The sequence below is a fragment of the Pseudopipra pipra genome, chromosome 8, assembly GCF_036250125.1.
Source record: "Pseudopipra pipra isolate bDixPip1 chromosome 8, bDixPip1.hap1, whole genome shotgun sequence".
Classification (NCBI taxonomy): Eukaryota; Metazoa; Chordata; class Aves; order Passeriformes; family Pipridae; genus Pseudopipra; species Pseudopipra pipra.
Genome location: NC_087556.1, coordinates 30,322,460 through 30,348,688, shown reverse-complemented (window position 1 = coordinate 30,348,688; position 26,229 = coordinate 30,322,460). Strand labels below are relative to the sequence as shown.

Sequence of the window (26,229 nt, the reverse complement as noted above, 5' to 3'; positions counted from 1 at the left end):
CTGTACAAATTCTAGCCATGCCATAGCAATGGATGTGCATTTAGAATCTGCAGTTTCCTATGACAGTGTATTTTAGTGTTTGTCATGTTTTTTTCCCCACTGCCTGATCTTAAGTAGCCTCCTTTGCAATCCAGTATCAGGCACGGTATGTCAGTGGCACACACCAGGCAGGCTCGTGTGTCAGGTGCACAGGATGGAGAGTTTGTACTCCGTGGGAAGGGCTGGGACAGCGCTGTGGGATGTCCCTGCTGCCAGCGCTGTATCTGGAGCCACCTGTCCAGCGTGTCATTTTTGGGGCAGTAGGTCTGGTTTTACTCTGTCCGAGTGAAGACGATCTTTACTAGATGATCTTTAAGGCCCCTTTCCAAGCCTGACCATCGATTCTTGGAAGATGCAATTTTGGGTTTCAAAGGAGGAGCAGCTACAGAGCCCGCGGGCGGGGCCGGAAGCGACGCGGGCGGTGCCGGCTGAGGCTGAGGGGAGCCGGGCCGAGTAAAACCGGGCCGGGCCGGGGAGAACCGGGCGGTGAGTAGAGCCGAGCAGAGCCGGGCGGGGCCGGGCCGAGCAGCCTCGGCCGTGCCCGCCGTCCGTCGGTGCTGCCCGTTCCCCTCCCGCGCGGGGCCCCTTCCCGGCCGAGGGATGAGGGGAGAGGAGGAGGGTCTCAGCCTTGGCGCTGCCGGGCGGCACCTTCACCCCCGTTCTCCCGGACCCCGCAGGCTCCCCGGAGCCGCTCAGACTCGCGGTCCGGTCTGACGGCGGTCCCGGGCGGTGCTGCCGCCAGGAGTGACCGGGAAATCGCGGTTCGGTCCCCTGCGAGCACCAGACGGGCTGGTTGGAGCTGCAGGGGCCTCCACCCCCTGGGGCCCTGTGAGAGCAGAGCTGCTGTTCTGGAGGTTTTCTTGCTGGTGGTCTCTTGTGGGTACTTACAAGATTTCTCCATGCCCAAAGAAAACATTTAAATCCACCTGACGCTTGCCTGACACCTCAGAGTCACTACCTAGGTTTTGACCTGACTTGGTGATAAGCCTGTGTTCTTCACATAGTGTTTCTTCACAGTAGACAGAACAGGATCAGATTAGAAGTTTTTTTAAGTAACCTGACAGCCCTCTGAAAAAAGTAATAAAACTGTAGATAAAGGAGACTTAATGAGCAAAGCTTACAAGGTTTACCAAAAGCCTTTGGCAACTCTGTACTGTGAAGTCAGGAAGAGTTTTATTTTCTTAAATGAATAATATCTCAAATATTTCCATAAATGCTTATGCCTGAGCTGACTCTCTACTCTAAAATTGACAGATACTTGAAAGTGTTTACTTTCTTTGTCTTCCCAGATTTGCTCGAGGACACTGAGAGAAGCAATTACAAAGGGTTAAAATAAAGTTTTCTTCTTCCCTGTTCTCTAGTAAAGTATGTTTAGAGACTTCAGAAACTACATTACCTTTTCCATTTTTGTGTCAGTGAATATTTTTTGTTGTGTAAAATGCTTTACTGATTTCTGTGTTTGCTGTATTCCCTTGCTCTTCTAAGCTACTCTGTACTGGATTGTTATAAAAATCATGTTCAATAGCAAAGTGAGCATCTTTCAGGCTTAGCTTCAGTAATTTTTCAGCTGCTCTTGTTGCATGTTGTGTTAGTAGGAATATGAAAGCAATGCTATTGTTCTGTTTTTCTGCAGCATCCAGGGAAAAAAACACCTGAGGATCACTGTGCGTGATACTCTGAAAAGTCAGCTGAAGATGTAGTGAAAGTCAAAAAGCAAATAGAACGGTAGAAATTATCACTTAAGGAATGAATGCAGAATAAAAAAATATATTATGCCACTATATAAATCCTTGCTTTGTCCAAATTTGAGTAGTCTGTGCAGTTCTGTACAGCATATTTTATATGCTGTACTCTGGGCTAATTGGGGAGGTGGAGGAAGAGCAATGGAGATTATTGTATATATGAAATAGCCTTGATATGAGGAAAGCTCTGAGGGCAGAGCTCACCTGTGTCTGCAGCTTCCTCTCAAGGGGCAGTTCCGACTCTGCTCCCTGTGAGCAGTGGTAGGGCCCGAGGGAACGGCTGGAGCTGTGACAGGGCAGGTTTAGGCTGAATCTCAGGAAAAGGTTCTTCCCCCAGAGGGTGGTCGGGCACTGAACAGGCTCCTCAGGGCAGTGGTCACGGTCCCAAGGCTGCCAGAGCTCAAGGAGCGTTTGGACAACGCTCTCAGGGACAGGGTGGGATTGTTGGGGTGTCCTGGACAGGGCCATGAGTTGGCCTAATGGTCCCTGTGGGTCCCTTCCAGCTCAGGAGATTCTAGGGTTCTAAATGATTCTACATTTATCTTAATTTAGAAATGAATGCAAAGGGGATAATGTGAGGTAAAGTGAAGACCAAAGCCAGCACTCTTGCCGTTCTGGAGGGGTTTGTGTTACAGTGGAGAAAAGAAAGGATATAAATGGTCTAAGGAGCTAAAGCCACTCTCACAAGTGTGGCTGCACAGCCCTTTCATCTGCTGTCTGCAGACATGTGAGAACAGGGCGAGTCCAGGTGAAGGAGGCTGTGGGAGATGGCTCAGCAGCTCGTGCCGTGGGTGGGGCTGTCTGGACTAGTCTGGGACCAGACAAAACGTCTGTTAACGCTGCAACGTGTAAAGCCCAGGATTTTGTGCTGCAACGTGGACCGGAGTTACATCATCTGCGGGACGGCGGCACGGCGGGGGCACGGCGGGGCCCGCGGATTGGCTGCGCTGGCACAGCGGGGCTCCCGGATTGGCTGTGCTGGCACAGGGGGGCTCCCGGATTGGCTGCGGCGGGTGAGCGGGACCCGCGGATTGGCTCCGGTGGCACAGAGGGGTGGGCCCGAGGCCGCGCGGCTCGCCCGTGCGCGGGCGCTGCTCCGCGAGAGCCGCGTCGGGAGGCGGCGGGTGCGGAGCGGGCGCGGCGCGGGGTGGGGCGGGGGGTCCGCGGAGGTCCCCGGGAGGTCCCCGGGAGGTCCTCGGCCGCTGCGGTTCGCGGGCCCGAGCGCCCCGGGAGAGCTGCGCGGCCCCGAGGTTTCCTCCCCCCGGCAGGGACGCAGCCGAGGGGCCCGGCCCTGCCGCCGGTGCTGCTGCTGCTGTACAGCCCTGGTTTTGCTCCGGCCCCGGTTGACAGAGCCGGGCTGGCACAACGGAGCAGCACCGAGCTCCCGCGGGTGCGGCCCGGGGGCTCTCGGGAGGCCTCCGGGGCCGGGACACGGGGCGGGCCCGCCGGGATCCTTCTGGGCAGGAGGAGCCGCGTGGAACTCGCTGCTCTGAGCCGCCTCTTCCCTGTGCGTGGAACTGCTGCAGATCCCGGCGGAGCTGCTCGCGAGCTGCTCGAAACAACATTTATTTGAAGGATTCCTCTATTTTAGTCAGCTCTTCTGAACTGGGAAGAGTTCAGAAGAACCCTCTGGGAAGGTTTCTAGGGTTTAGGTTTACACGCAGAACCGCAGATGAGTTTTGGGTTTTTTCCCCTTTGCAAAAGTTTTAGTTGGTAAGGTGATGAAGCGGTTTAAATAGCAAAAGCCTCTGCATGTCACAGAGGACTTATTTGTATTGTGGTAAAGACCACCTGGCAGTTGTGTGCATTTCCTTGGAACTTGATTTGTCTCTACTTCGTTGCTTAAGTATAGTACAGAATAGCTCTTTCTGTCAGTTTGGTTTCCAGATTTTTTTCACTTGTGGAATGTCCTAACACTGAGATGTTTGCCTTTATATATAAAATTGTGAGAAAAGTTTATTTAGTTTATTTTAATCAACTCACAGCAGATACTTGTGGACATCTTACAGGTCTGCAGCCAACGGACTGAAAAAAGTGTTATAGATTGTTGGTGTTTAAGGCACCAGTTTTAGGATTTCAGATCTCTGATTGCTTTGGAAGGTGACTAAGTCTATGTACACTGATCTGGAACAGAATAAATGTACTGTGCTATTTAACTGCTGTTATGAAGATAAAAGTATATGAAAACTAGCCAATAGTATTGCTTTCTATTAGCAACAATATGAGGACAACTTTCATCATTTAAAGAGATAATGGGAAAATGATATTTTTTAAAGGTCATGTTCAGAGGCTAGTTTGGAAGTAGTAGGGTTTTCTGGTGATGAAAAAAAAATTTAGGCTGATGCTAGGGGAAATACCTGAATAATGCATTTTGCATTTCTTTCTATTGCTCCCTCTAAGTAAAGCAGAAGTATTTTATTATTTTTTGTATTCTATTTTTAATTATGTAACTTTTTTTAGTTTGTTACTGAAGACCAGAACCATTCCAGGTATGAAAATGGTGGAAATGTGAGTGGAATGGAAAATGAGGATTGAAATTAGCTTTAAGTCCTTGATTGAGTGAGAGGAGAGAAAGGAGTTGGACTGGCCTTTAAAGAAAGCTTGTGGCTTACAGCATACCTTGTGTCTGTGCTTTCTGGCAGCATCATTTCCCGTTCACATATCTCTTTTCATTTCCTTGTTGTCTGCTGCTGCTTTAAACTTTCTGTTTTCTTGTTAACTTGTTCTCCTTGCCTTTTCTCACAAGTTTCAAAAACATGCTTTTTTTCCTAATCATTTTCCTTCCAAAGATCCAGGTATCTGACACTTCTCACCCTTCACTGTCTGCTCCCCTTCAGCAAAGGTGTCTCTGGCAAAGGGAAACTGGAGGCAGCCTCCCAGGACAGGGTTGCTCTTAGTTGCCAGCAGCCCTGTAGTCAGAGTGACGATTCTCCCACTCAGGATACTTGTGGTGGAAGGGGTTCTGGATAAAGGACCCGTTGTTTGCCAGCTCTGGTTGTCAGGACTTTGAGCATCCCTCTGAGACACAAGGAAGATCCTGTTGTCTGATAGTAGGTGTGAAGGTGAACTTCAGGGTGGAAGGCTGGAACAGCCAGACCACCTATGGATGGTGGGAATTGTGCAGCCCCAGAGGCAGACACGTGAGGTGCCTGGTAAGGGCTCAGAGGGGGAATGTCTAGTTAGGACTGTTTCCCAGCTCCTTCAAGAGCTTTTTCCTGTTATGAGGAGAAAACTGAGTACTTGCTTGGTTTCATCATCTGCTCAGAGTCCTTTGCTTCATCCTGGCAGAGGTCTATATCGGCATTTCAGATGAAATGCAGAACTGGAGGGACACTGCAGATTAATATTGTTAAAATGGCATGCAGTGTCAGCTGTACTAGACTGGAGAACCATTATCTGCTGGTGGCTGCCTTGTCTAATGTAGAGCTGTAGATTTTTGTAAGGATTATAATGAGGGATAATGGCAACATGCTGATGCAGGATAATGTTCATGTACACATGTGCCAGAACTGGCAGTGCTATAATTGTCCTGGTGTTTGTAATAGCAGCCTTCCAATGCAGTTACTATAAGACCTCTGTGCCCTCTTTTCAATACCTTCTCTGTCCCATAGCTTGTGCAGTGGTGTTTGCTTTATTCCAATGGTGCAGAGAAATGGATTGAAAGCAAGTAAGGGAAGCAAAATTTTGTAAAAGGGGAAGGGTAGGTTTCATGGCTTAAATATTGTCTGGGAGAACTGGATGCTTGTTAATCTCCTTTGGTTCCTTTGTGATAGTAGATGTATTACTTCAACTGGAGCTGTCATAGGAAATTGCTGACTCTCTATCCCTTGTTTGCTGTGTACTTGCTCTAGTGAATTTTAGAACTAGAAGAATCCTGAGTGGTTGCAGTTTCAGTCAAGGGAGACTAATGTCAAGTACCTTGGAAATTCGTGTCCTTACTTGCAATCATGGGTAACATCTTGTAATTTGATAGCGCTCAAGGAAAAGCGAACAAGCATATTTCCTGTATTAAATAGGGCTGAGGTTCATGACAAGTGTAGGAGATGCTCTGTTGTGGGATGTGCAGAGAAGTCTGGATGATGCAACCTCTCTCTGTGTTTTTTTTTTTTTCTTCCAGGCTTCTCTGTGGACAAAATTAGGACTTTTATCCACTGTAGGTACATTCAGTAATAGTGTTTTCCCTTCTTGGGGACCCATGTTTTTTTCTTTACCTTTATAATGATCTTCTGGCAGCAGGTAGAGAACAGGGGCCTTCAGTTCTTCTGTGCCACAGTCTGTAAGCAAATTCTGCAAAATGGAGAGGAGACACAAGGAAATGGTACTAAGACTGTACAGGACAAAGATGAGCTGGAGTGGGGAAGTGGGTGAAGAGAGAAATATAGATGGAAAGTCACTGATGTTTAACCAGTTTTCCCCCTTCCTCCCTTTTAACTTGCAGATATCCTTGATTTGCAGAAGGCATCTCAGAATGTTGTGTCAAGCTGCTCTGAGCCCTGTTGTCCGTTCCCCGGGATGGTGCTTTGTGTTGTCTCCACGTGCTGTGGCAGCCATTCCCCGTTCATGTATGTATGAGAGACAGCACACCTTTCTAGTACTGCTGGTCACTGTGTCTGGGCACGTCTGTGCTCTTTGCTGTGGTGAAAGAAAATCATCTCATCAACATCATTCAGACTTAAAACCTCTGAAGTGAACTGCAGTTGAAGCTGTACTTCCTTAATGTCACTTGCTCCGTCAACTAAGTAGTATTCATCTGGATGTCTGTGGTTTTTTTTCTTTGTGACATGCATTTCAAGCAAAAAAAAATCAGTTGTGAAAGTACTGCTACTGTAAAAGTTCTTTATTTCATCCTCATACATTCCTAGAAAACAAGATCTGATTATGTCTGCTCCCCCATCTGTCTTTTCAGCCCACAGATGTCTTGAGTAAAGCAAGGTGCAAAGCTGAAATTTATTTGGAATAGATAAAAGTGGAAAGATGCTTGCAGGAAACCTGAGTGTAAATACATGGATGCTCTGTAAATATCTCTTCCCTGAAAATCTAACCTGAGAGAACCATTCAGTGTCTATTTCATGAGTAGTCTGAAATAGAAAAGGCAAAGATAGACTCCATTAGATCAAGAGATTAGCTGTTTACCTTTGCAGGCAAGATTAATTTCCCATTGGTCTCTGTGTTAACAGTTCTCTTTTATTAGTAATTATATGAATTAAATGTGGAAATCTTGAAAATGCTAAACTTGTTCTTTATGATCTACAGCTCTATTGACTTCTGTATTTGTAATATTTCTAAAAATCCCTCATTTTCCAAAGTCAGTAATTTTCACAGTATTAATTGTGAGTTTATTCCTAAGTATTGACAGTATCCTGCAGTGGAGCAACTCTTGTTACTTCATCAGTTGTGATTTAAAACTGGAGTGATCATTTATCACAATTTTTTCTTTGTTCTCCACTGCTTTCTGTTTATTCTCCACTGTTGTCTTCTGTTCTGTTCAGCCCAGGTGTATTTTGAAATTCTGCTTCTTTACTCCTGAGAAGCAAGCCTCATGCAGGTTGCATAAAAGGATCTGCGGTGCCAAATACTTGAGTATGTTTCATATGTTTCCCCTTCTTTATTAAGGAAGTGAAACTGTTGACAAGGTACAAGATATAAAAAGTTGGATGCCTTTAAATCTATTTGTCTAAAACATGGACTGGTTGGCTCTGTCAGTTCCTTCCTAATTGCATACGGAGCAAGTTACTGGGCTTGCATCACCAGAAGTGTTTGGCATTTGTAAGGTGGGAGCTGATTTCACATCTCAGTCCGGTGTAAAGTGACTAAAAAAGGCAGGTTTATGCAGCTGTAGAGCAAGATCAGCAGTTTGGACTTTATTAGAGATTAATTAAGTTCTCTGCTTGTTCTAGAACTGTTGTCTTTTCCCTTGTTTTTCTGAAAAAAATAAATGGTTTCTTTTAAGATCCTGGATAACCCTCAGCAGCTGCCTTCTTGGAACCTTCTAAATCCTGAATCTCTAGCCAAGAGAACTGGAAATAAATTTTACTCCTTTCTGGTTATACTGTGTAGGATAAGCAAATACTAAATAATAAGGTATAATGCTGGAAAGAAGAGTTAAACTGGACTCCTTCTCCCAGTTTTTTACAGACCTTATTTACATTCACAAGTATTCCATGGTGAAAATGAGAGGCAAATGAAACTCCTCTCGAAATTTCGTTTCCTACTTTTATTTGTGTGACATGTTAATGCAGCCCTCATTTATATCATTTAAGCTACTTCTATGTGTATAATGAACAAAAGATTTATTTAATTAAAGCATTGTTAAAATTACAAGTTTCTCTTTTATGTAGCACGGTGTTTGTTCCTGTCTTTCTCCAGCACCAAGAACAGTCACGTTTAGATTATAAATTAATGCATTTTGTACTATAGAGCATCAAAATTAGAGATAGTGAACATATGAAACAAAATCAGGTAACTGACCATGGCATAGGGTTTGGTTTACTGATTTGTAAAGAAATCTCTGCATCTTCAGATGAAATATTCATTAGGATTGACTAGAATAAAATAGTTCAGTTGTAAGTCATCTAGTCCCACTGCCTGATGCCTCAGGTCTGCAGGCCTCAGCTGAAGCACACTACTGAGGGCATTGTCCAAAGGCTTCCTGAACCCTGCCAGGCTTGGGGCACGGCTGTGTCTCCTGTCCCAGGGTTTGGACACCACCACATGACTCTGAGTTTGTATGTTCATCCCCCTTCAACTGCCCCCACTTAAAAAATGTGCAAAAATACTTGACTCAGAGGTGTTGTAAAAGCTGTATTTCTTTTCTTTCCTAACTGTCAAGCTTTCTTTGCTACTACAGACAGGAAAACTCTCTATAACTGTATCTAATGAGGCAAGGCAAAGGAGATTGTTTTTAAAACTCGTCCTTGTGCTGTGAGCTGTGTGGACTCTTTTACAGTGTCCCTCAGTTTGGTCTTATAGATTCCCAGAGTCAGAGATCTGTGATGCATGGGATATTGCTTTCTATACCTTAGGGGTGGTTAGTGCTGCTCAGATGGCACTGGTTCTCACTGTGTTTTGGTGAATTGAAAGCTATTTCTCTTTCCCAGTCACTTGGAAGTTTGTGTTGTGAGCTTTAACCTTGGAAAAGGAGGAAATGTTGCATGACTTCAAGGGTCTAAAGTCTGAACAAAACACTTAGAACTGCTTTTCTTTTTTCTTTTTTTCTTTCTCCACAGACCTCCCTCACCATAACCAAAGGTTAAGGAATGAATCCATCCGTTGTTGGAGCAACATTCCATTTCTCACGGTGCCGCTCAGCCGTGCCCATGGAAAACCCTTTGCACACCGGAGCGAGCTGAAGCACGCCAAGAGGATCGTGGTGAAGCTGGGTAGTGCTGTTGTGACCCGAGGGGATGAGTGTGGCTTGGCCCTTGGAAGGCTGGCTTCGATTGTAGAGCAGGTAATCCTGAGCCTGAACGTTTGGTTTAACTTCAGATGCTCAGGGATTGCTGAGTGGTACAGAAGATTGTAGCAAACCCTCTTTTTAAATCCCTTGTGCTGTGGTTCCATAAACCAGGTAACTCAGGACATTGTTGTTTGAAGGTGTGGTGGGTTGACCTCGACCACCAGCTAAGCATCCACACAGGTTCTTGTTTGCTCCCCACACCTCTACCCCACCATTAGTGGGATTGGGAAAAAAATGGGAAGAGCAAAAGTAACCCATTTCATGGGTTGAAATAAAGACAGTTTCATAAGTGAAGGAGAGGGGAAAAGAAACAAGTGATTCTGAGGCAATCACTCACTACCTGGGACTAGCAGACCATGCCCAGCTGGTCTTTGAGTGGTGGCCACATTGGAAGACAACCCCCTGCCTTTTGCTGTTGTGCAACCCCAGTTTTATTGCTGTGCATGACATTCCGTGGTTTGAAGTATCCCTTTGGCCGGTTCAGGTCAGCTCTCCTGAATGTGTCCTCTCTGAACTTTGTGCCCAGCCCCTTGCCTGCCTGCTGGGATGGGACATAGTGGAAAAAGGAAAGCCTTGATGCTGTGCAAGTGCTGGTCACCATGGGGGCAAGAGAAGGCTTTGATGCCGTGCAACACTATTTAGCAACACACAGGAATGTTATCAAAACTGTTTTAGAACTGAAATCCAAAACACAGCACCATAAACTCCTATAAAGAAAGTTAACTCCATCTGGGCCAGACCCAGTGCAGTGTGAGAGGTTTGCACAGTGAGATTTTTATGCCATAGGTAGGACATGACTGGGGCATTAGCTGGCTGTGGTGGGAAGGTGGTACTGAAGTTTGTGAACTCTTCAGAAAGAGTCAACCCTTCTTGATTACCTGAGAATTTGCAGAGTTCCTCCAGGGAAAAGCTTGAAACCTCATTACTTGTAGGAAAAACTGATGGGATCAACTCATGTATTTGTTCTCCAAAAAGAAATAGTTACTTTGGCAAGGATTGGACATGTTTCCTCTGAGAAGTAAAGTTAACAAATCAAATTCCCGTAAGACATTTAGCTTTAGGGTTTTGAAAGGAATCTGGACAGATACATGTAAGAAAGAAGTAATCTAAAGCGTTTTTTTAGTTGGCCTTTTCACTCCTAGAATTCAAAGTTACTGTGTAATGATAGCTTTGGGAGTGGATGGGGGATAAGAAGATTGGTGGAAGATACAACTGCTCCTTTACATTTCATGTCTTTCCTTATCTGTAGCAATGGTGGTAGAGAGGTAAGGGATGTAGAAGTGTTAGCATGTAATATGTATTCTGAAGATTCAAGCATGATTCTGTCATAAAAACAGGTACTGTGAAAAGATGGTTTAGCAGAAGCTGTAGATGGCATACAGTCCTTGGCATAGCTCCTCAGTGGGTAGGAAGGTGTGCAGAAATATCTTAAAGGATGTTTGCCTTGATTTGTGCATCCATGGATGAATCACAGCACTTATGTCAGTAAGAACTGGTGAGCATAAGGTTGTCTATAGCAGCCAGGACTGTCATGCTGGCAGTGAGGGTACACCAGGCCCTGTTTCTTATTTTCTGTACCTACAGGTCTCAATGCTGCAAAACCAGGGCCGAGAGATGATGATTGTCACCAGTGGTGCTGTAGCCTTTGGAAAGCAGCGGTTGCGTCATGAGATCTTGCTTTCTCAGAGTGTGAGACAAGCACTTCATTCAGGCCAGAGTCAACTGAAAGACATGGTGAGAGGCTGGTGGCACTTGTGCTTTTCCTTAAATGTTGGGTGGTACCTGCTCCAGTCACTGACAGCTGCTCTTTGTCTTTGTAGGCTATTCCAGTGTTGGAGGCCCGAGCCTGTGCAGCAGCAGGCCAGAGTGGGCTCATGGCCCTGTACGAGGCCATGTTTACACAGTACAGCATCTGTGCAGCTCAGGTAAGGCAGTCCCTCCTTCCTAGACTGACATGCTACTTTTGGGGCTTATTATTTTCATATAAACAGTACCTTATAAAGGAGTGCCTTGCTAAGTATTTCTGACATGGAGTTGTCCATCGTCAAGATAAAAGCAAAATGCTTTTTCCTTCTGAGGTTCAGGTGTGTCCTGCTCTTATATAGCAGGGAGAGTCTGGTAAGATCTCTTCACAAAAGCTCAATGGTGATCCAAAGTGAGGGTTTAAAAATCACAAATGGTTAGATTGCCACGCATTCTGTAAAGCTGGTGGAAGTGCATATCCACAGTTCAGAACTTTCTACCCATCTGCTCCTCAGACCTTTCTAGCTTGTGGATGATGGTTTCCCTAGTCCTATGCTGAAGGCTGCAACTCTGTCACTTGAAGTACTCTTAAACAGGCTTTGCTTATCTTAAATACTCTGAGAATACAGAATTGCATTAACTGTAAGGCCTTATTTGTTTAGACACTTTTAATGAGTTAAGGAGCCTAGTATGAAGTCTTGGAGGAAGTTCTTCCTGTAATATGGCAGAGCTGATATGGCTGAAATGTTTACATATAGCTAAAAATCACTATAGGTCGTGCTGGATTAGAATCTTGTTAAAGTCCATAGACAACTGTCATTCCTTTGATATAAATGAATTCATTGTCTCTGCCAAAAAGGTCAGAGCACACACGGATTCGACGTGCTATTGTAACATTTGTGTGCTGGAGTTGTTTACTTAGTTCTCAAATATCCAATTAGAGAGTAAAAATAAAAAAACCAGTCTCTCCAGAGCAGACATTGAGATTTTTTTTGGTCTTAAAATACCAAAAAGAGAGGGATGGCATCTGCATGCAGGAGGCTTTAATGACAAAATTCTTTCAGAAAAGCAAGTGAGTTCTAGTGAGCTGAAGAGAAGTCTGGAGATAAAGCATCCCTTCTGCTTGCTGTAGGTAGGAACATGAAACTGTGAGGAAAATCAGGAAAGGCAATGTCTTGAGTAGTCCATTGAATTGTTTAGGTCTGAGTAGTTACCATCAGCATCTGTGTTCTGATTACGGTTTTTTTTTTCCAAATTTGCTCCTGGAGTGTGTGACCTGTCAGCTTGAGAAAGGCTGTTGTAGGCTCCAGTGGAAGTTAAGGCATATAAACCTATAATGTTGTGGGAAGAATATTTCTCACTTGTATTCTGTATCCTCGAAATGTAGTTTCTGTTTCTTTAATGACCCAAAAGGCATGACTGCTCTGTTATGACGTGTTAATATGTAAGCTTATGATTCTGTTCTCAGAAAAGGTGGTAGGCTAAGTATTTTTTTTCTTCCTCTTAGATTTTAGTCACCAACCTGGATTTCCATGATGAACAGAAGCGTCGCAACTTAAACGGGACATTACATGAGCTTTTAAGGATGAATATTGTCCCTATAATTAACACCAATGATGCTGTTGTTCCACCTCCAGAGCCAAACAGTGATCTGCAGGGGGTAAATGTGGGTAAAGTATTGCAAGGGGGTGGCTCCAGCTTGCAGATGGTACAGCTCTAATGTGTACTTGACTATTGCCATAACTGGGGACCTCTGAAGCCTAGAGCAGGGAAACACATCCACAATTAGTGTGGACAGAAAGCACTGGAAGACTGTACTGACTTGTCTGTGTCTGTTGTGATACGTTGTTGTGGGGTGAAAGCAGGGCAGATAACGTCTGCTCTGTCAAAACCAAGCATGCCTAATTTGTTTTTTACAGAATAGTTGAAGTTGGAGGGGACTTGTGCAGGTCATCTAGTCCAGCACCCCTGCTTCAAGCAGGGTCAGGTAGTGCCCCTTGCCCTGTCCCTGGGCACCGAGGTAGAGAATGCAGGTACTGATGCCATTTTGGTATACTCATTTTGGTATTGCTGTACTGCATTCCAAAAGCAGATGTGCTTCCACACAAAGATCACCTTCGAAGTTGCGGTGGGTGTGAACAAAGTAGCCCAGGAGGCCTTGTTAGTGCTGAGGTAACTTGCTTTTGTGTGTTGCCACCAAACATTTCTTAGCTCCTCCTGCTCCCCAGTGCTGCTGATGTGCACGTGCATTGCAGGTGATCAGTGTGAAGGACAACGACAGTCTGGCAGCACGACTGGCTGTGGAAATGAAAACTGATCTCCTGATTGTTCTCTCAGATGTAGAAGGTTTGTGAGTAATTTCTTTAATTTCTTTTTAGTTTTAATGAAGTTTTACAGTGGATTGTCAAACCAACCTCTTTTCACGTTTTACCGATCTCTTCAGCTCATCCCTTTTGTGTGGACAATTGCAACATGCTCCTTAACTCCTTCAGGCCTGTACCCCCTGCTGATGCTGTGGAATAAGCCAAAGACTTATTAATAATAATAATAAGCCAAAGGTCACACTGTTGAATGTGGGTGGATGAGAATGCCTGTGAACCTGAGACCTGTTCAGAACCCAGAGTACCACGTGTGCTGTGGTACTTCTGTCAGCTTCTAGAGTTGTAGGATAGTCAGGAGCACCCTGCAGGATAAAGGCTGTGTCTAGAATAAGGATTATAAACCGAATACTATTCTACAATAGTTTTTTTCTTCTGGCAGCAAGTACTGTTTCAGTGAATTATCAGCAGAAGTCCTGGTCATTGCTTTCCATATACTTCGATCTTCCAAGCTTTTTCTATCCCAGATTTTTGGCTTACACTGCTCAAGTCTTCTGAGCTGTGCTTTTGTGGCATAAGCCTGTTACCTATGGATGCTGAACTTTGGTTTCTAGACAGAGGAGGGTAGTGGGTGCAGTTTCACATCAGTGCAGACCACATCACCCAAGTCACAGCCTTTTCATCTTCTCCAGATGGGTTTCTTTCAGTGGATCCTGGTCTTCAACACATACTTTAGGCCTTGAGGAAGGAGATGGTGTCTTTCCATAAATACAGTTTCTTTTAGCAGATTCAACCAGGTTTCATGGTTGGTTCTAGTTGAAATGACTGTCTGAGAATAACTTATAAAAGCAACAGTCAAAACAGCTTGTAAAAAAAGTTAACACTCAGCACACCCACCCTGCAGGCTTATTCATTCAGTGTGACATTTTGTTTATGGAAAGATATGTGTCCTCTCCTTCCCAAGCTGTCAGAAATGGACCCAGATAGTCTGCACTTTTGCCCTCTAATTTGTCATGGCACTATTTGTTCACATAGAATTTCTGGGAAGTGTGATTCAAGAGTTCAAATTTAATGTGTTAGGTTAACTAAAGTGTCATCCAACTCCAAACATAGTTACATAAAGTTATTTGATTTTTAAAAATATTAGTAGAGTATGTCTCTGTAGTGTTGTGTTCCTTCTTAGCAGAATTCTGAACCCTTTTTACATGTTTCTGAATTGCCCAGTTTCTCACTGTACAACCCAGCATTCAAGAATATCATCTGAGGCTTTGGTGAGGAGTATTGTCCTTTGTCTTTTCAGCTGGGGGCTTGTGTATGTAAGGCCTGATGCTGAACATATAAAAGCTGTAAACTGTCTCTAACCCCAACCAAATATCACTACGTCCCAGCTTGCATGCTGCTGATCAGCATGTGGGGTTTTGCTTTCTTATTTGTTAGGCTTTCAGTAAACCTATACTTGAGACTGCCTGTGAAGTGTTTTGTGCTCAGAAAGCAGGGTTCAGTGGAAGTTTTCAATCCTTTAAAGTGGAATACAGCTTTTTAGCCCCATGTTGCTTGGTTTGTTTTATTTTTTTTATTTTTTTCACACGTGAGCTTTGGACATGAGGGTATATAACTGATTTTTATTGTTTATTTCAGGACTCTTTAACAGCCCTCCAGGATCTGATGATGCAAAGCTCATTGACATATTCTACCCAGGCGACCAGCAGTCTGTAACATTTGGAACCAAATCCCGAGTGGGAATGGGTGGCATGGAAGCCAAGGTAGAAATATGGAACATTTGTTTTGTTTTTGGGAAGGATGTTTTTGTTGAATCAAATAAGCAAAAAAACCCAATAAGAAGCTGAATAGGAAAAGAGTGGGTAAAAACTTCGTGTGGAAACCTGAGTAACCCTTCAGCAAACTTCATAGCTTCACCAGAGGTTTATAAGCAATGACAATACCTCTGCATCTTGATCAGAGCATCCAGGAGTGCTTAGACTGATCAGACGTTAAGGGAGTAATGCAGACAGCTAATGGTATTGAATAATATTTTAATATTATATAGTAATGGCCAGCACCTGAGCAAGAACAGTGCTCTGCAGTACAAGTAATGTCATGTGGTCACCTAAAGTGGATTAAGCTAATCCATGATACCTGATCAACGTCAGAAAAAATGGCAACAGAATATTTTCAAAAAAGAAAATTGGATTTCTTCGAAGAGTAATAAGAACTTTCAGCATAAGGTAATGGTGAGAAAGAACATATGACCAATGTGCCCTTGCAGAAGTCTTGAAAAAAGCAAACTGTTAGGAAAATTTGAAGTATGCTGATAAAGGGGCAGCTGGTTAAGGAAGGGAAGGTAAAGTGCAAATACATGATCTCACTCAGTGCTACGTTATGGAAATTCCTAAAGTGTGTTGAATGCTCTTTGAAAGCACGAGTGATCAGTCTGGAGGTCAGAGTGGGCCAAGAAGTCTTGTTGTGCATGGTGACTCAAATAACACAAGTGCATTGCTTGGACCTGGCTCTATCCTTTGCTGTAGGTGAAAGCAGCTCTGTGGGCCCTCCAAGGAGGCACCTCTGTGGTGATTGCAAATGGAACCCACCCAAAGATCTCAGGTCATGTCATCACAGATATTGTGGAAGGGAAAAAAGTTGGAACTTTTTTTTCAGAGGTAAAACCTGCAGGTGAGTACAAAGATAATGTGTACATTGAGAGTTGTAGAGATTTCCTGAAAAGTTAGAGTTAAAATTGGTCTAGACCCGTGCAATAACTGGGAAACCACACTCTGCATGAAAAATGGATTTTGAAAGCTATTTTCTAGAGTAAGGATAGAAAATGTTGAATTCCCTGCTTTTGTTCCCCTTGTGACCTTTGCAGAATAGGGTAAGTGTGGAGTGATACTTTTGACTTGCACTTCAAGCCATGTGAATTTCTTCATGTGTAATCCTTAATGGATTTCTTGTATGAATGTGTCAAATTATCCTTTGAACCCACTCTGTGTCACTATGGTCAAGAGCCTTTTTGGTTAGTCCCATTATAATAAATTTATATCAGCAGTAAAGCTTTTAATCTTGTGATCCCACTCTGAGTGTCTTACAAACACAGCAAACAGCAAAAGTCCCTGTGGACTGTTGTGGTTTTACTCCAATCTTCTCTTTGTCTTCCATATTCCAAGAAACACACTTTGGAAATTCAAGTAACTTTTAGAAATCAACTATATCTGCTTACATACATATCAGTTTTCTCAAAGAACACCAAAAGATGCCGTACTTTCTAAAGTATGATATCACTTTAAAAAGATGTTTCAACACGTCTTAAGTCTAATTAATCATGTGTCTGCAAGTCCTTTTCTTACACTTACCACTGCACCTCTTTATATGTTCCATAACATTGGAGTTCCTACTCTGGCTATTTCCATGGGACCCTTCTTAAAACAGAAGTTGGGTTGTATTTAGTACCTTCAAGTCATCTGGTTTACAGGAGATTTCAGGAGAGTTAAAAATAACAACTTAGTTTATCCATGAGTTACTTGTGAACTCTTGGGGGAAACGCTGCCTGAACATGATGACTTGTTTTGAAACAGAAACATAAATTACCTGTTTCATATCATTTCAGCACCTTTATTCTAAAATGCATACAAGGAGAGATAGAGGGAAAGCAATTTTTCTGTGAGCTGTTACAGAATTGGGCTTTGGCTCCCATTATTTTTCATATGTTCCCATGCATACATTCCTCAGCTGGATACTTAAACTTTTCAAAGTTTGCCTCCTTTCTTTCAGAAGCCTGCTATGCCTTGAGACATATCCTGCTGTTCTTTTGTCCTTTGTCCAGTCTTTTTGATACATGGTGCACACTCACCACATCTCTGTGGTGACTTTGCATAGGGACCACAGCAGTACTTTTATGTCAGGTACAGATTTTTCTGTTTTAGCATGTAAGTTTTTTCTTGAAATTTACGTTTAAGACTCTTTACCTGCTTTCCTGATCTGAGCAAAGAATGGGAAGATGGAAGGCCTGGTGTTCACTTCTGCATATGCTGTTACTTTGTCTGTGTGGCATGGTTTTGGCTTTTTTTGCAGGCCCGACTGTAGAACAGCAGGCTGAGATGGCTCGAGCTGGTGGCAGGACCCTGGCAGCTCTACAGCCTGAGCAGGTGACAGAACAATATAGTAGCTGCTTGTTAAGACTGTGCATGTGTGGCAAGTTTTACAACACGGATTTATAACAGAAATGGGCCCCTTGGGACAAGAATCTATTCTTTGTGTGCCAGATCTGTCATTTGTATTGTAGCATGCTCAGAAATGGGAAAAGAAAAAGATAATGTACCTTGGGGCTGTGGAGTAAAATATGCTTTCCTGTGGGGTTTATAAAATTCCTGACAGTGTCAAATAGCACAGAGAAATGAATTGTGGTCAGAGCTGCTGAAGGACTGACTGGAGCAACTTGTTCCATTCACTCCTGTGTGGAGTTCAACATACAACATGTATGCAAAAGCAGAGTTGTAGGCAATCACTGCTCTGCAGCTGGGCAGGCAAGATGTGGCACGAGGTGCTCCTAAAGGAAGAATATGTGAGTTTGGTGAAGAACACCTGGCATGGAAACAAGATAATAAAAAGCAAAATAAAGGTTGAAGCAGTGTTCAGCCTTATTTTTCAATATGATGCAGGCTGGAGAAGTCAGCTGGCCAAGTACTGGGAGAGTTAACAGTGAGAGGATGTGTCATGGAGCATAGGGCCCAGATGTCAAATGGCTGAGACTTGATGTGAGAGATCAGTTCAGAAACTGTTTTCCCTTTCAGAGAGCGGAGATTATTTATCGTCTTGCTGACTTACTAACTGACCAGAGAGAAGAAATTCTCTTGGCAAACAAAAAGGACTTAGAAGAGGCTGAAAATAAAGGTAATATTTCAAATCTTTCTATGGTAACAGTATCATCTTGAACCTCTCTCGGCCTCAAGACAAAAGAGAAGAACTAGAATCTTCTGTTACCTGGGATTGGGTACTATGGCTGGCACAAATTAGTGAACCTAGGGCTTTGAGAGCTTGTCAGCATAAGCAGCTGCAGCTTCCTTCATTACATGAAACAGTTGCCTTCATCAGAGAAGATACTGAGGCCCTGCAAAATACCAAGTGATGTATTATAAAAAGAAAGAACAAATATCATCTCTGTTACTGTCATGCATAGAGTGAATATTTTATAGGCTGGTTAAGGTAATGTTTGGCTCCTGAGGGGAAGGCTGTCATCTCTACACTTAAATTGATGTTCTCCAAAGAGAACTGTATCCCCTTCTAATTGAGGAAGGTTCTCTTTAGGTGGCTTGGATTAAACCCATTCTTATGTGTTAGATGGATGCATTCACTGAGAAGCTGGAATTGAGACGTGTACAAACTGGCATAGCAAATAGATGAAAAGAGCACATCATGAATTGTAATAATCTGTGGAAGATACCAGGGAACCATTTTTTACTTCCCAGAGTATTTGAGGGGATGTTGCTGGTTTAACTTAGTGTCTGAATGTGCTCAGACTAAAAAGTTCTTGCCCAGTCTCACAGCAGTGCTGTGAATATGTCTCTGCTTTGGCATTTCTGTTTGTAAAACAGATTAAATTACTGCCTGGACCTTCCAGAAATACTGCAGGGTTAGAAACCTGTAAAAAATTCAGACATACGGCAGTACTTGAAATAGGACAAACTTTGTCTTTGTAGATGTTGCTGTTGCTTCATGTACAAAGCACTTAAGCTGCATTAAGTGAAAATGGGAGGGCGAAATCACAGTCGTATTTGAGCGCTTTTATTGTGACTACCAAACTTAATGCTGTGCATTTTCCATCTCAGGGAGGTTACGTGCTGCGGTGTGGGAAACACCTGAATTTTCCTGAGGCTCAGCACTTGCTTAAGTCACTTTTGCTTGAGCCTAGGCAGACCAGCACAGATTTCCAGCACAACTTTTTCTTTCTTCTAGGGAGACTGGCTCTTCCTTTGTTGAAACGCCTGAGCCTGTCCACGTCGAAGCTGAACAGCCTGGCCATTGGGCTGCGCCAGATCGCGGTGTCCTCGCAGGACAGCGTGGGCCGCGTGCTCCGCAGGACACGGATAGCCAAGGCCCTGCACCTGGAGCAGGTGACAGTGCCCATCGGGGTCCTCCTCGTGATCTTTGAGTCTCGTCCAGACTGTCTTCCACAGGTGTGTAAGGGGGGCAGAACACACTGCTGGGAATTCTTTGGTGATGGAAGAAAGGGTATTTCTGTTGGTGAGCAACTGAGAGACTGCAAGAAGTCTTCTTTCAAAGGACTCTTGCTTAGATTCTTCTGTAATTGATTTTGTTGGCATCCCTGTTTTTTCTGCAGAGATATTTTCAGAACTTGTTTCTGCAGTGCTCAGTTAATCAGGCCTGGGGTTTTTTGTCGTTGTTTTTTCGGGGGTAAGAGGGGGCTGGGGTTTTTTTCTGTTTGGTTGGGTTTCTGGTTTTTGTTTTGTTTTGGGGTTTTTTGGTTGTTGGTTGGTTTTGGTTTTTTTTAGGGGGGGAGGGCATGTTGTTTTTTATAAACCTGATGTATAGAAGGAGTTATCATACATTCAGATGGTGCAGGTCCTGTATGTGTTTAAATGAGTGTGTGTTCAGTGCCCAACTCACAGCCCAGGGGGCTCCTCCCAGTACACTCTTATTTTCTCTGTCCATGCTGTACACAGCTGAACTGCAGGCTGGGATTAACCAGGAACTGGCTCATACAGATGCTAGGACTTAACAGGAGCTGTTAGGAGTACATGATTGAAGAGAAAAATTAAAAAGGCTGAGCAGAGAAAGCACAGAAGTTCCAGGCTGTGAGCGGTGTGTTCTGTACTGCTACGGCTTGTGTGCAGTGAAGGTTGGCTTTTACTCAGTTGTAGGGAGATGGGTGTGAGGGTGAATGGTGTTTTAAATTCTTAAGTGCTGAAGTTGCTGGAAAGGCTAGTGAAAATCTTGACTGGTGTACTTTAAATGAATGTACTTTCTCTTGTGCCAGGGATAGGGCAGGTATCTTAAGGGCAAATGCCTTCCTCTGTAGTGCTGTGAATAAAATTGGGATGAGGAAGACAAAAAGGGATACAAAAGTAAAATAAGTCTTGGAAGAGAGCTTTATAAGGTCTGACATACTCCTAGGTAGAAAAGAACAAAAATCTGTTGTGTTGCTGGGCTCAAATGGCACCTTAAACAGAAGGGTGACAATATTATTTGTTTTTTTCTGGTGATGAAAGAAAAGATGATGCTGGGCCTATTGTCCCAGAGTTTTTTTTCTCCCACAGTTAGAGAAAGTGTTGTTTATTTATGACTTCTGTTTTAGACAGCATGATGAAAATGTTCTTCCTGCTCATAGGAAGAGCTTCTTAGCCACTTTCTGCCAGAATGGTTAGGACAAGAGTTCTTCCTCCTAAAATTATTCTCCTTCGGGTGTTTGCCCACACAGCTGCCGAGTTTTTATAAAACCCCATGTCCAGGATTTCCTCTGACTTGTCCACTGCAGTCTGCCCCGGCAACAGTACCTTGAAAACTCAAGTTTGTTCCTGAAACACTAACACATAATTTCTGTAGTTAAATGTGCTGTTACTTGCAGGGATTTTTTGGAGCCATAAAAGCAAACCTGGAGATTAATATTATTATATATTGATATATTAATATTATTAATATTATTAGTGTTATGTATTATTAATATTATATATATTAATATTGATTATAATATCAACAGGACTAAAAATCCCATTTTTATTTTGTGAGTGTCATTCTCACAAAGATTACATTTAGGGATTTTTTTTTTTTCCCTTTTTTCCTTCAATAAATGCTTTTGACAGGTGTCTGCTTTGGCCATAGCCAGTGGAAATGGCTTACTACTTAAAGGAGGGAAAGAGGCAGCACACAGCAATCAAATCCTCCATCATCTGACACAAGAAGCCCTCTCCATTCACGGAGTCAAAGATGCAGTGCAGCTGGTAAGTGCTTGGATTTCAGTCAACTATTCCTTTGCTATGGTATGTGTAAAAAGTATAAGCAAAACTTGAAAGTTCAAATTGCGAACTGTCGGTATTGCAACTACCACAGGTGAACACGAGAGAGGAAGTAGAAGATCTCTGCCGTTTGGATAAGCTGATAGATCTGATCATTCCACGTGGTTCATCGCAGCTGGTCAGGAATATCCAGAAAGCTGCCAAGGGAATCCCAGTGATGGGACACAGCGAAGGGATCTGCCACGTGTACGTGGACACGGATGCCAGCGTTGAGAAGGTCACACGGATAAGTAAGCTGTGGGAGGGTGACTTAAACCTCATGCGTGTAATTCAACTTCGTGTTTGGAGTATGCATTGTAATTATGGTAATTTATTATGCATATGCTGTTCAAAATCCTTGTCATGAATGTTATGTAACCAGTTATCTACTCTTAAACTTCAGTCAGAGACTCAAAGTGTGAATATCCTGCTGCCTGTAACGCTCTGGAAACTCTCCTGATCCATCGCGACTTGCTGAGAACCCCGTTGTTTGATCAGATCATAGACATGTTGAGAGTAGAACAGGTTAGTCACTCATACTTGTGTTTTGTTTTGGTTTTTCCTAACAGCTTCAGAAGCATTTGGTTTGACAGGTGTAGCCTTGTTTAGTTTTATAATGGCATAACACTTTAGTACCCATAAGTGTCTTTGTACATGTAAATGAACTTGGGGAGAACTTTGCTTCTCCACACAACATCAAGTTTTTCTGTAGAAATTGTCTGAAAGCAGCTTGTTCAGGACAGCTACAGGCTGTTACTGGGATACAAATACTTACTTGTATATAGGAAAAATAATCTTCTGCCTTAGAAGAGCATATATACACAACCCTTTCAGATTCTGACTGAACTGTTGTTAACCTCCCGGATGCAAAGCTGCCTCTTCTTAAATCTGTTCCTTTAGCTTCTTACCCAGGTGAATTCACTTCCTGCTTTTATCCTTTCTGAATTTGCTCCATCCATGTGGGTTTTTTTAAATTTTCCTCTTGCACGCCCTTTATTCACATCCATTTTCCCTTCTGGTGTGTCCAAGGAACATCAAAAGGCCAGTACACTAATGAGTTGGCTAGACACGAGCAGTGGTTTTCAGTAAAGGTAGCCGTCCATCCCACACAGAGTACAAGAAGCTACAGTTTTCACCTGCAAGGCTCTGTTATGGTCAGCAGCACAGAATGTTTCTGGTATTGCAGGTGAAGATTCACGCTGGCCCAAAGTTTGCATCTTACCTGACATTCAGCCCTTCAGAAGTGAAATCTCTGCGCACGGAGTACGGGGACCTGGAGTGCTGCATCGAGGTGGTGGACAGCGTTCACGAGGCCGTTGAACATATCCACAAGTATGGAAGTTCTCACACGGATGTTATTATCACAGAGAATGGTTAGTGACCAGTCTCCTTCCTTAAGCTACTGTTTTGGTTTGACTGCCAATTCCTGATTTTAGTGTAACTAATTACATTGTAGTAGTTCTTCTCTCGGGTCTGTGCCAGTTCAAAACCTAACTAGGGCTGTGCCGAGACTCTCCAACCAAACCAAGCCCAGAACTCCTGAAAATCAGCTGCGTAAGGTCACGTTGATCTGCATCTGAACAGTGTGTGAGTCAAGCAGGCTTCTGTTCCTGAACCTCCTGCTGAGCTTAAATGAGTGTCACTAAAAGGCATGTGTTTGATACCATATAACCCACTGCCACGAGAGCTGGTGCACCGGTGATTTGTAGGGACTGTACTGGAAATAGAGCTGATCCTAAATGTTTGTCTTGTCACTAAGGGCAACTGACCTCCAGTTCACAGACTTGCATGTGGTATTTCTACGTTGTGGTTCCCAAATATTACCTGCAATAGCAATTGAGTTTAGGATTTTTCATTATCTAGAACAATTCCATGTTTTAGACTAATGGAGACCTGACTCTAGTTTAACAGTTTGACTGACAGACGTGGTTTGGGGCAGCTGTTTTTTCTCCCCAGTCATACAACTAAATCCCTCTTTGAAAGTTCTAGGCTGGATGATTTAGAATTAGACATTTTTTTGCTTTCTTCTAGTCTTCACAAGCTTCTTTTAACATTAGCAGTTGTGTCTACTTGGTAAGCATACAGGGAAGGAGGTATAAATGAGCATGGCTTAGCCCAGGCTGTTTAAATACTGTCTGATAAGGTTGCACATGAAAGTTGTATTGTTACATCTGTTCACTGGTTTGTGTTGTATTTATTGGAGTGCATGACCATTCTGTAGGTAATGGATTTTTTTTTTTGTCTCTGCCACTTTCCCAGAGGAAACAGCAGAGTTCTTCCTCCAGCACGTCGACAGCGCTTGTGTTTTCTGGAATGCCAGTACCCGATTCTCTGATGGCTACAGATTTGGACTTGGTGAGAGAGAAAATATTGCAGGGATGCAACTGCATAATTTGCTGGAGTGTGTGAAAAGTGTGGCAGTACGAGCGCTGGAAGATAGGATTAGTCTCTTATCTTAGTGTCTAATAAGAGGTTTTCAGGAAAGGTTCTGTACGAAAGCTGAAGCCTAGACACACAAAGCTGGTTTGAATCCTTTGAAGCTCTGTTCAATCAGAGTAAAGTGTGCTGCATGCATATGGTGATAGAACAGTGGAACCCAGGATGTGAAACTAGTAAACAGTTTTCCTTTTGTTTCCCTTCCCAAATGATGCTGTAAAGAATGACATGTTTCGGTCCTGCTGGGCAGACTGAGCTGCTGTCCAGTGTGCCAGCCCTGCAGTGTTGAGGAATGAAGGGCAGGAAGCAAACTGAGGATGAGTTGCTTAAATAAACAGGTGCACTTCTCTGAATTGCAGAAGACAAGAGAAACATTCTTTCCTGAGATAGAAAGTCTGAAGTCTCCACTGCAGGCTGTTAATCTGTTATCTGGAACATTCAGTGTTCCATGTGATTCAAAAATTTTAGTTAAGATCTTGCAATATCTCCTCAGTGTGATAAAAAAAAAAAAGTAAGTTCATAATCTTGACCAATTTAGCTATTGTCTTTTTGTTTTAAAGGATTAAACTCTCAGGAAACAAGTCTAAGTTCCATGTAAGAGATGCCTCTCTCTCTTGCATCTTTCTTTCTGAAAGTAACTCTGTAGCAGCCAGAAGTATAAACATTACAATTTATAATGAAATAGTTAACCTCCTCTAACTTTTGTATTGGGTAAACAGAACTTCTGGCGTTTGGAGAGGAGCAGATAATGGTGGGTCACTGAAAGGCAGGCGGCTTTTTGACATAAAGGTGTAAAACTGCTTAGTATGAAGTGAACATCATCAGGAGATTAACTACCTTTATTTTGTGTGTTTCCTACAGGTGCTGAAGTGGGAATTAGTACTTCTCGTATCCACGCACGTGGACCAGTGGGAATTGAAGGACTCTTAACTACAAAGTGGTTGCTGAGGGGGGACAATCATGTTGTTTCTGACTTCTCAGAGCACGGGACCATGAAGTATCTTCATGAGAGCCTCCCGCTCCCTCAGAGAAATGCCAACTGAGAATGCTGGGGTTGGAGTTAAAACCCAGGGGTATAATTATTTCCTGAAGATGTCCAGGCTTCAGGACACTCTCTGGTGAAGGAGTTTGTCTTTCATCTTCAGGAGCATTGTCCTTGGTCATTTGCAGTACAGTTAATACAAAATGATCACATCGATGAGATTCCCCCCCCCTTTCAGTTTCCTTAAACAGTATCTGCAAGCTGACCTCACTCCTCCCACAGACAGACTTTTCCAAATCATGCAGGTAACGTAAGAAAGGACTTCAACATCTGCTGCATTCTTTTTTTGTCCCAGTGCTCCCTATAGCAAATATGCTTGGTGGTGGAGCATAATTTTTTTTTTCATAAGTCTTTGTTTTATTCAAGTATCTGTTCTGGAGAACAGACTCAATAGTTTTGGTTTTGAGCGGTTTTTTCTTCAGTTTTATGATCATGGCAGCTCTTGAAAGCCAGAAAGCTTTACGCTTAGTTTCTGTGTATTTGATGACTCTTGAGACAGGGGGACAGATGTTCCAAATGTGTAGTAAGCTTTTGACCAAGAAACCTTTTATATCTATTTCTTTGTATTGTTGACTATTGTAGATAAATAACATAATTGTCTGCTGCATGAATTTTGTTATTTATTTGTACGAAAGGCTTATTTTTCTTTGGTTTTATATAAAACTTAACCTTCCACAACCCCTCCTCCGACAGCAATTCTACTTCTATGATGGCTTGTCTAGAATGAAGCTCTGGCTCTGTAGGAACGGTTCCCTTGGCCGCAGAGTGGAGGAGCTCCCTGCAGGGCGCAGTGTGTCCCGCTCTCCGGTTCTCCCTGCTGGATGCAGCGTGTCCCACTCTCCGGTTTGGAGGTCGCTATGGGGCACCTATGGGTCTCTGGGATGTTTTGGGGCCTTGGGGAGCCCCTGAAGGTCCCTGTGGGGCAGCCGGGTGTCCTTGGGGGTCCCGGTCACTGACAGGGCGCTGCGGGACCCCCGTGGGTGCCGATAAGCCCCGCCCTCCTTTATGCAAATAAACTCCATATATGGGCGGTCTGCCGAAGGGGCGGGGCCACGCCCCTCTATGTAAATTAATTTACATAAATTTACCGCCTGCTGGAGGCGGTGCCGAGGCGGTCTCGCCCCCTTATGCAAATAAAATTCATATAGGGCGAGCGTGTCACGTGGTGGTGAAGCCGCGCGCTGATTGGTGAAGAGGGAAAGCGGCGGGGGGCGGGAGGAGGCAGCGCGGAAGCTCCTGAAGCGCTTTGGAGCCCCCAAAAATGGCGCGGTGTCCCCCCGGGTCCCTCCATCTCTCCTCCTGGCCCCTACTTGCCCCTGTTTCCCTCCCCTTATTCTTCCCGGCCGCCGCACTCTCATTGGCCGCCGGCGTGAGGCGAGCGGTGCTTCCATTGGCTTAGCTCTTCGCGCGCCTCCGCAAAGACGGCGCTGATTGGTCAGCGCCGCCACGG

The 26,229-nt window shown here is 43.8% G+C and overlaps 1 protein-coding gene across 6 annotated transcripts; it reads left to right on the top strand.

Moving 5' to 3' along the window:
- Positions 1-374: 374 nt before the first annotated feature.
- Positions 375-25,386, top strand: ALDH18A1 (aldehyde dehydrogenase 18 family member A1). 6 transcript variants are annotated; one of them, XM_064663439.1, is made up of 18 exons: positions 458-525; positions 6,220-6,343; positions 9,008-9,231; positions 10,822-10,971; positions 11,058-11,162; positions 12,488-12,646; positions 13,236-13,326; positions 14,937-15,061; positions 15,824-15,968; positions 17,364-17,437; positions 18,083-18,182; positions 19,245-19,465; positions 21,110-21,247; positions 21,357-21,552; positions 21,705-21,826; positions 22,488-22,674; positions 23,561-23,656; positions 24,599-25,386. In XM_064663439.1, the coding sequence occupies exons 2-18, from the start codon at positions 6,250-6,252 to the stop codon at positions 24,778-24,780; spliced, it is 2,409 nt and encodes an 802-aa protein (XP_064519509.1). In that variant the 5' UTR covers positions 458-525; positions 6,220-6,249; the 3' UTR covers positions 24,781-25,386. The 6 variants fall into 6 exon arrangements, with proteins under 6 accessions (XP_064519511.1, XP_064519509.1, XP_064519508.1 ...); XM_064663438.1 differs by lacking the exon at positions 458-525 and adding an exon at positions 2,834-2,905; XM_064663441.1 differs by lacking the exon at positions 6,220-6,343 and having other exon boundaries at positions 375-525.
- The last annotated feature ends 843 nt before the right edge of the window (positions 25,387-26,229 follow it).

Excerpts from the sequence above, each read along its gene's own strand:
- ALDH18A1 (XM_064663436.1), top strand. The coding sequence starts at position 6,076 with ATGGAGAGGAGACACAAGGAAATGGTACTAAGACTGTACAGGACAAAG. Across the intron at positions 6,344-9,007 it reads GGCAGCCATTCCCCGTTCAT|ACCTCCCTCACCATAACCAA; the intron begins GTATGTATGAGA and ends CTTTCTCCACAG. Across the intron at positions 10,972-11,057 it reads AGAGTCAACTGAAAGACATG|GCTATTCCAGTGTTGGAGGC; the intron begins GTGAGAGGCTGG and ends TTGTCTTTGTAG.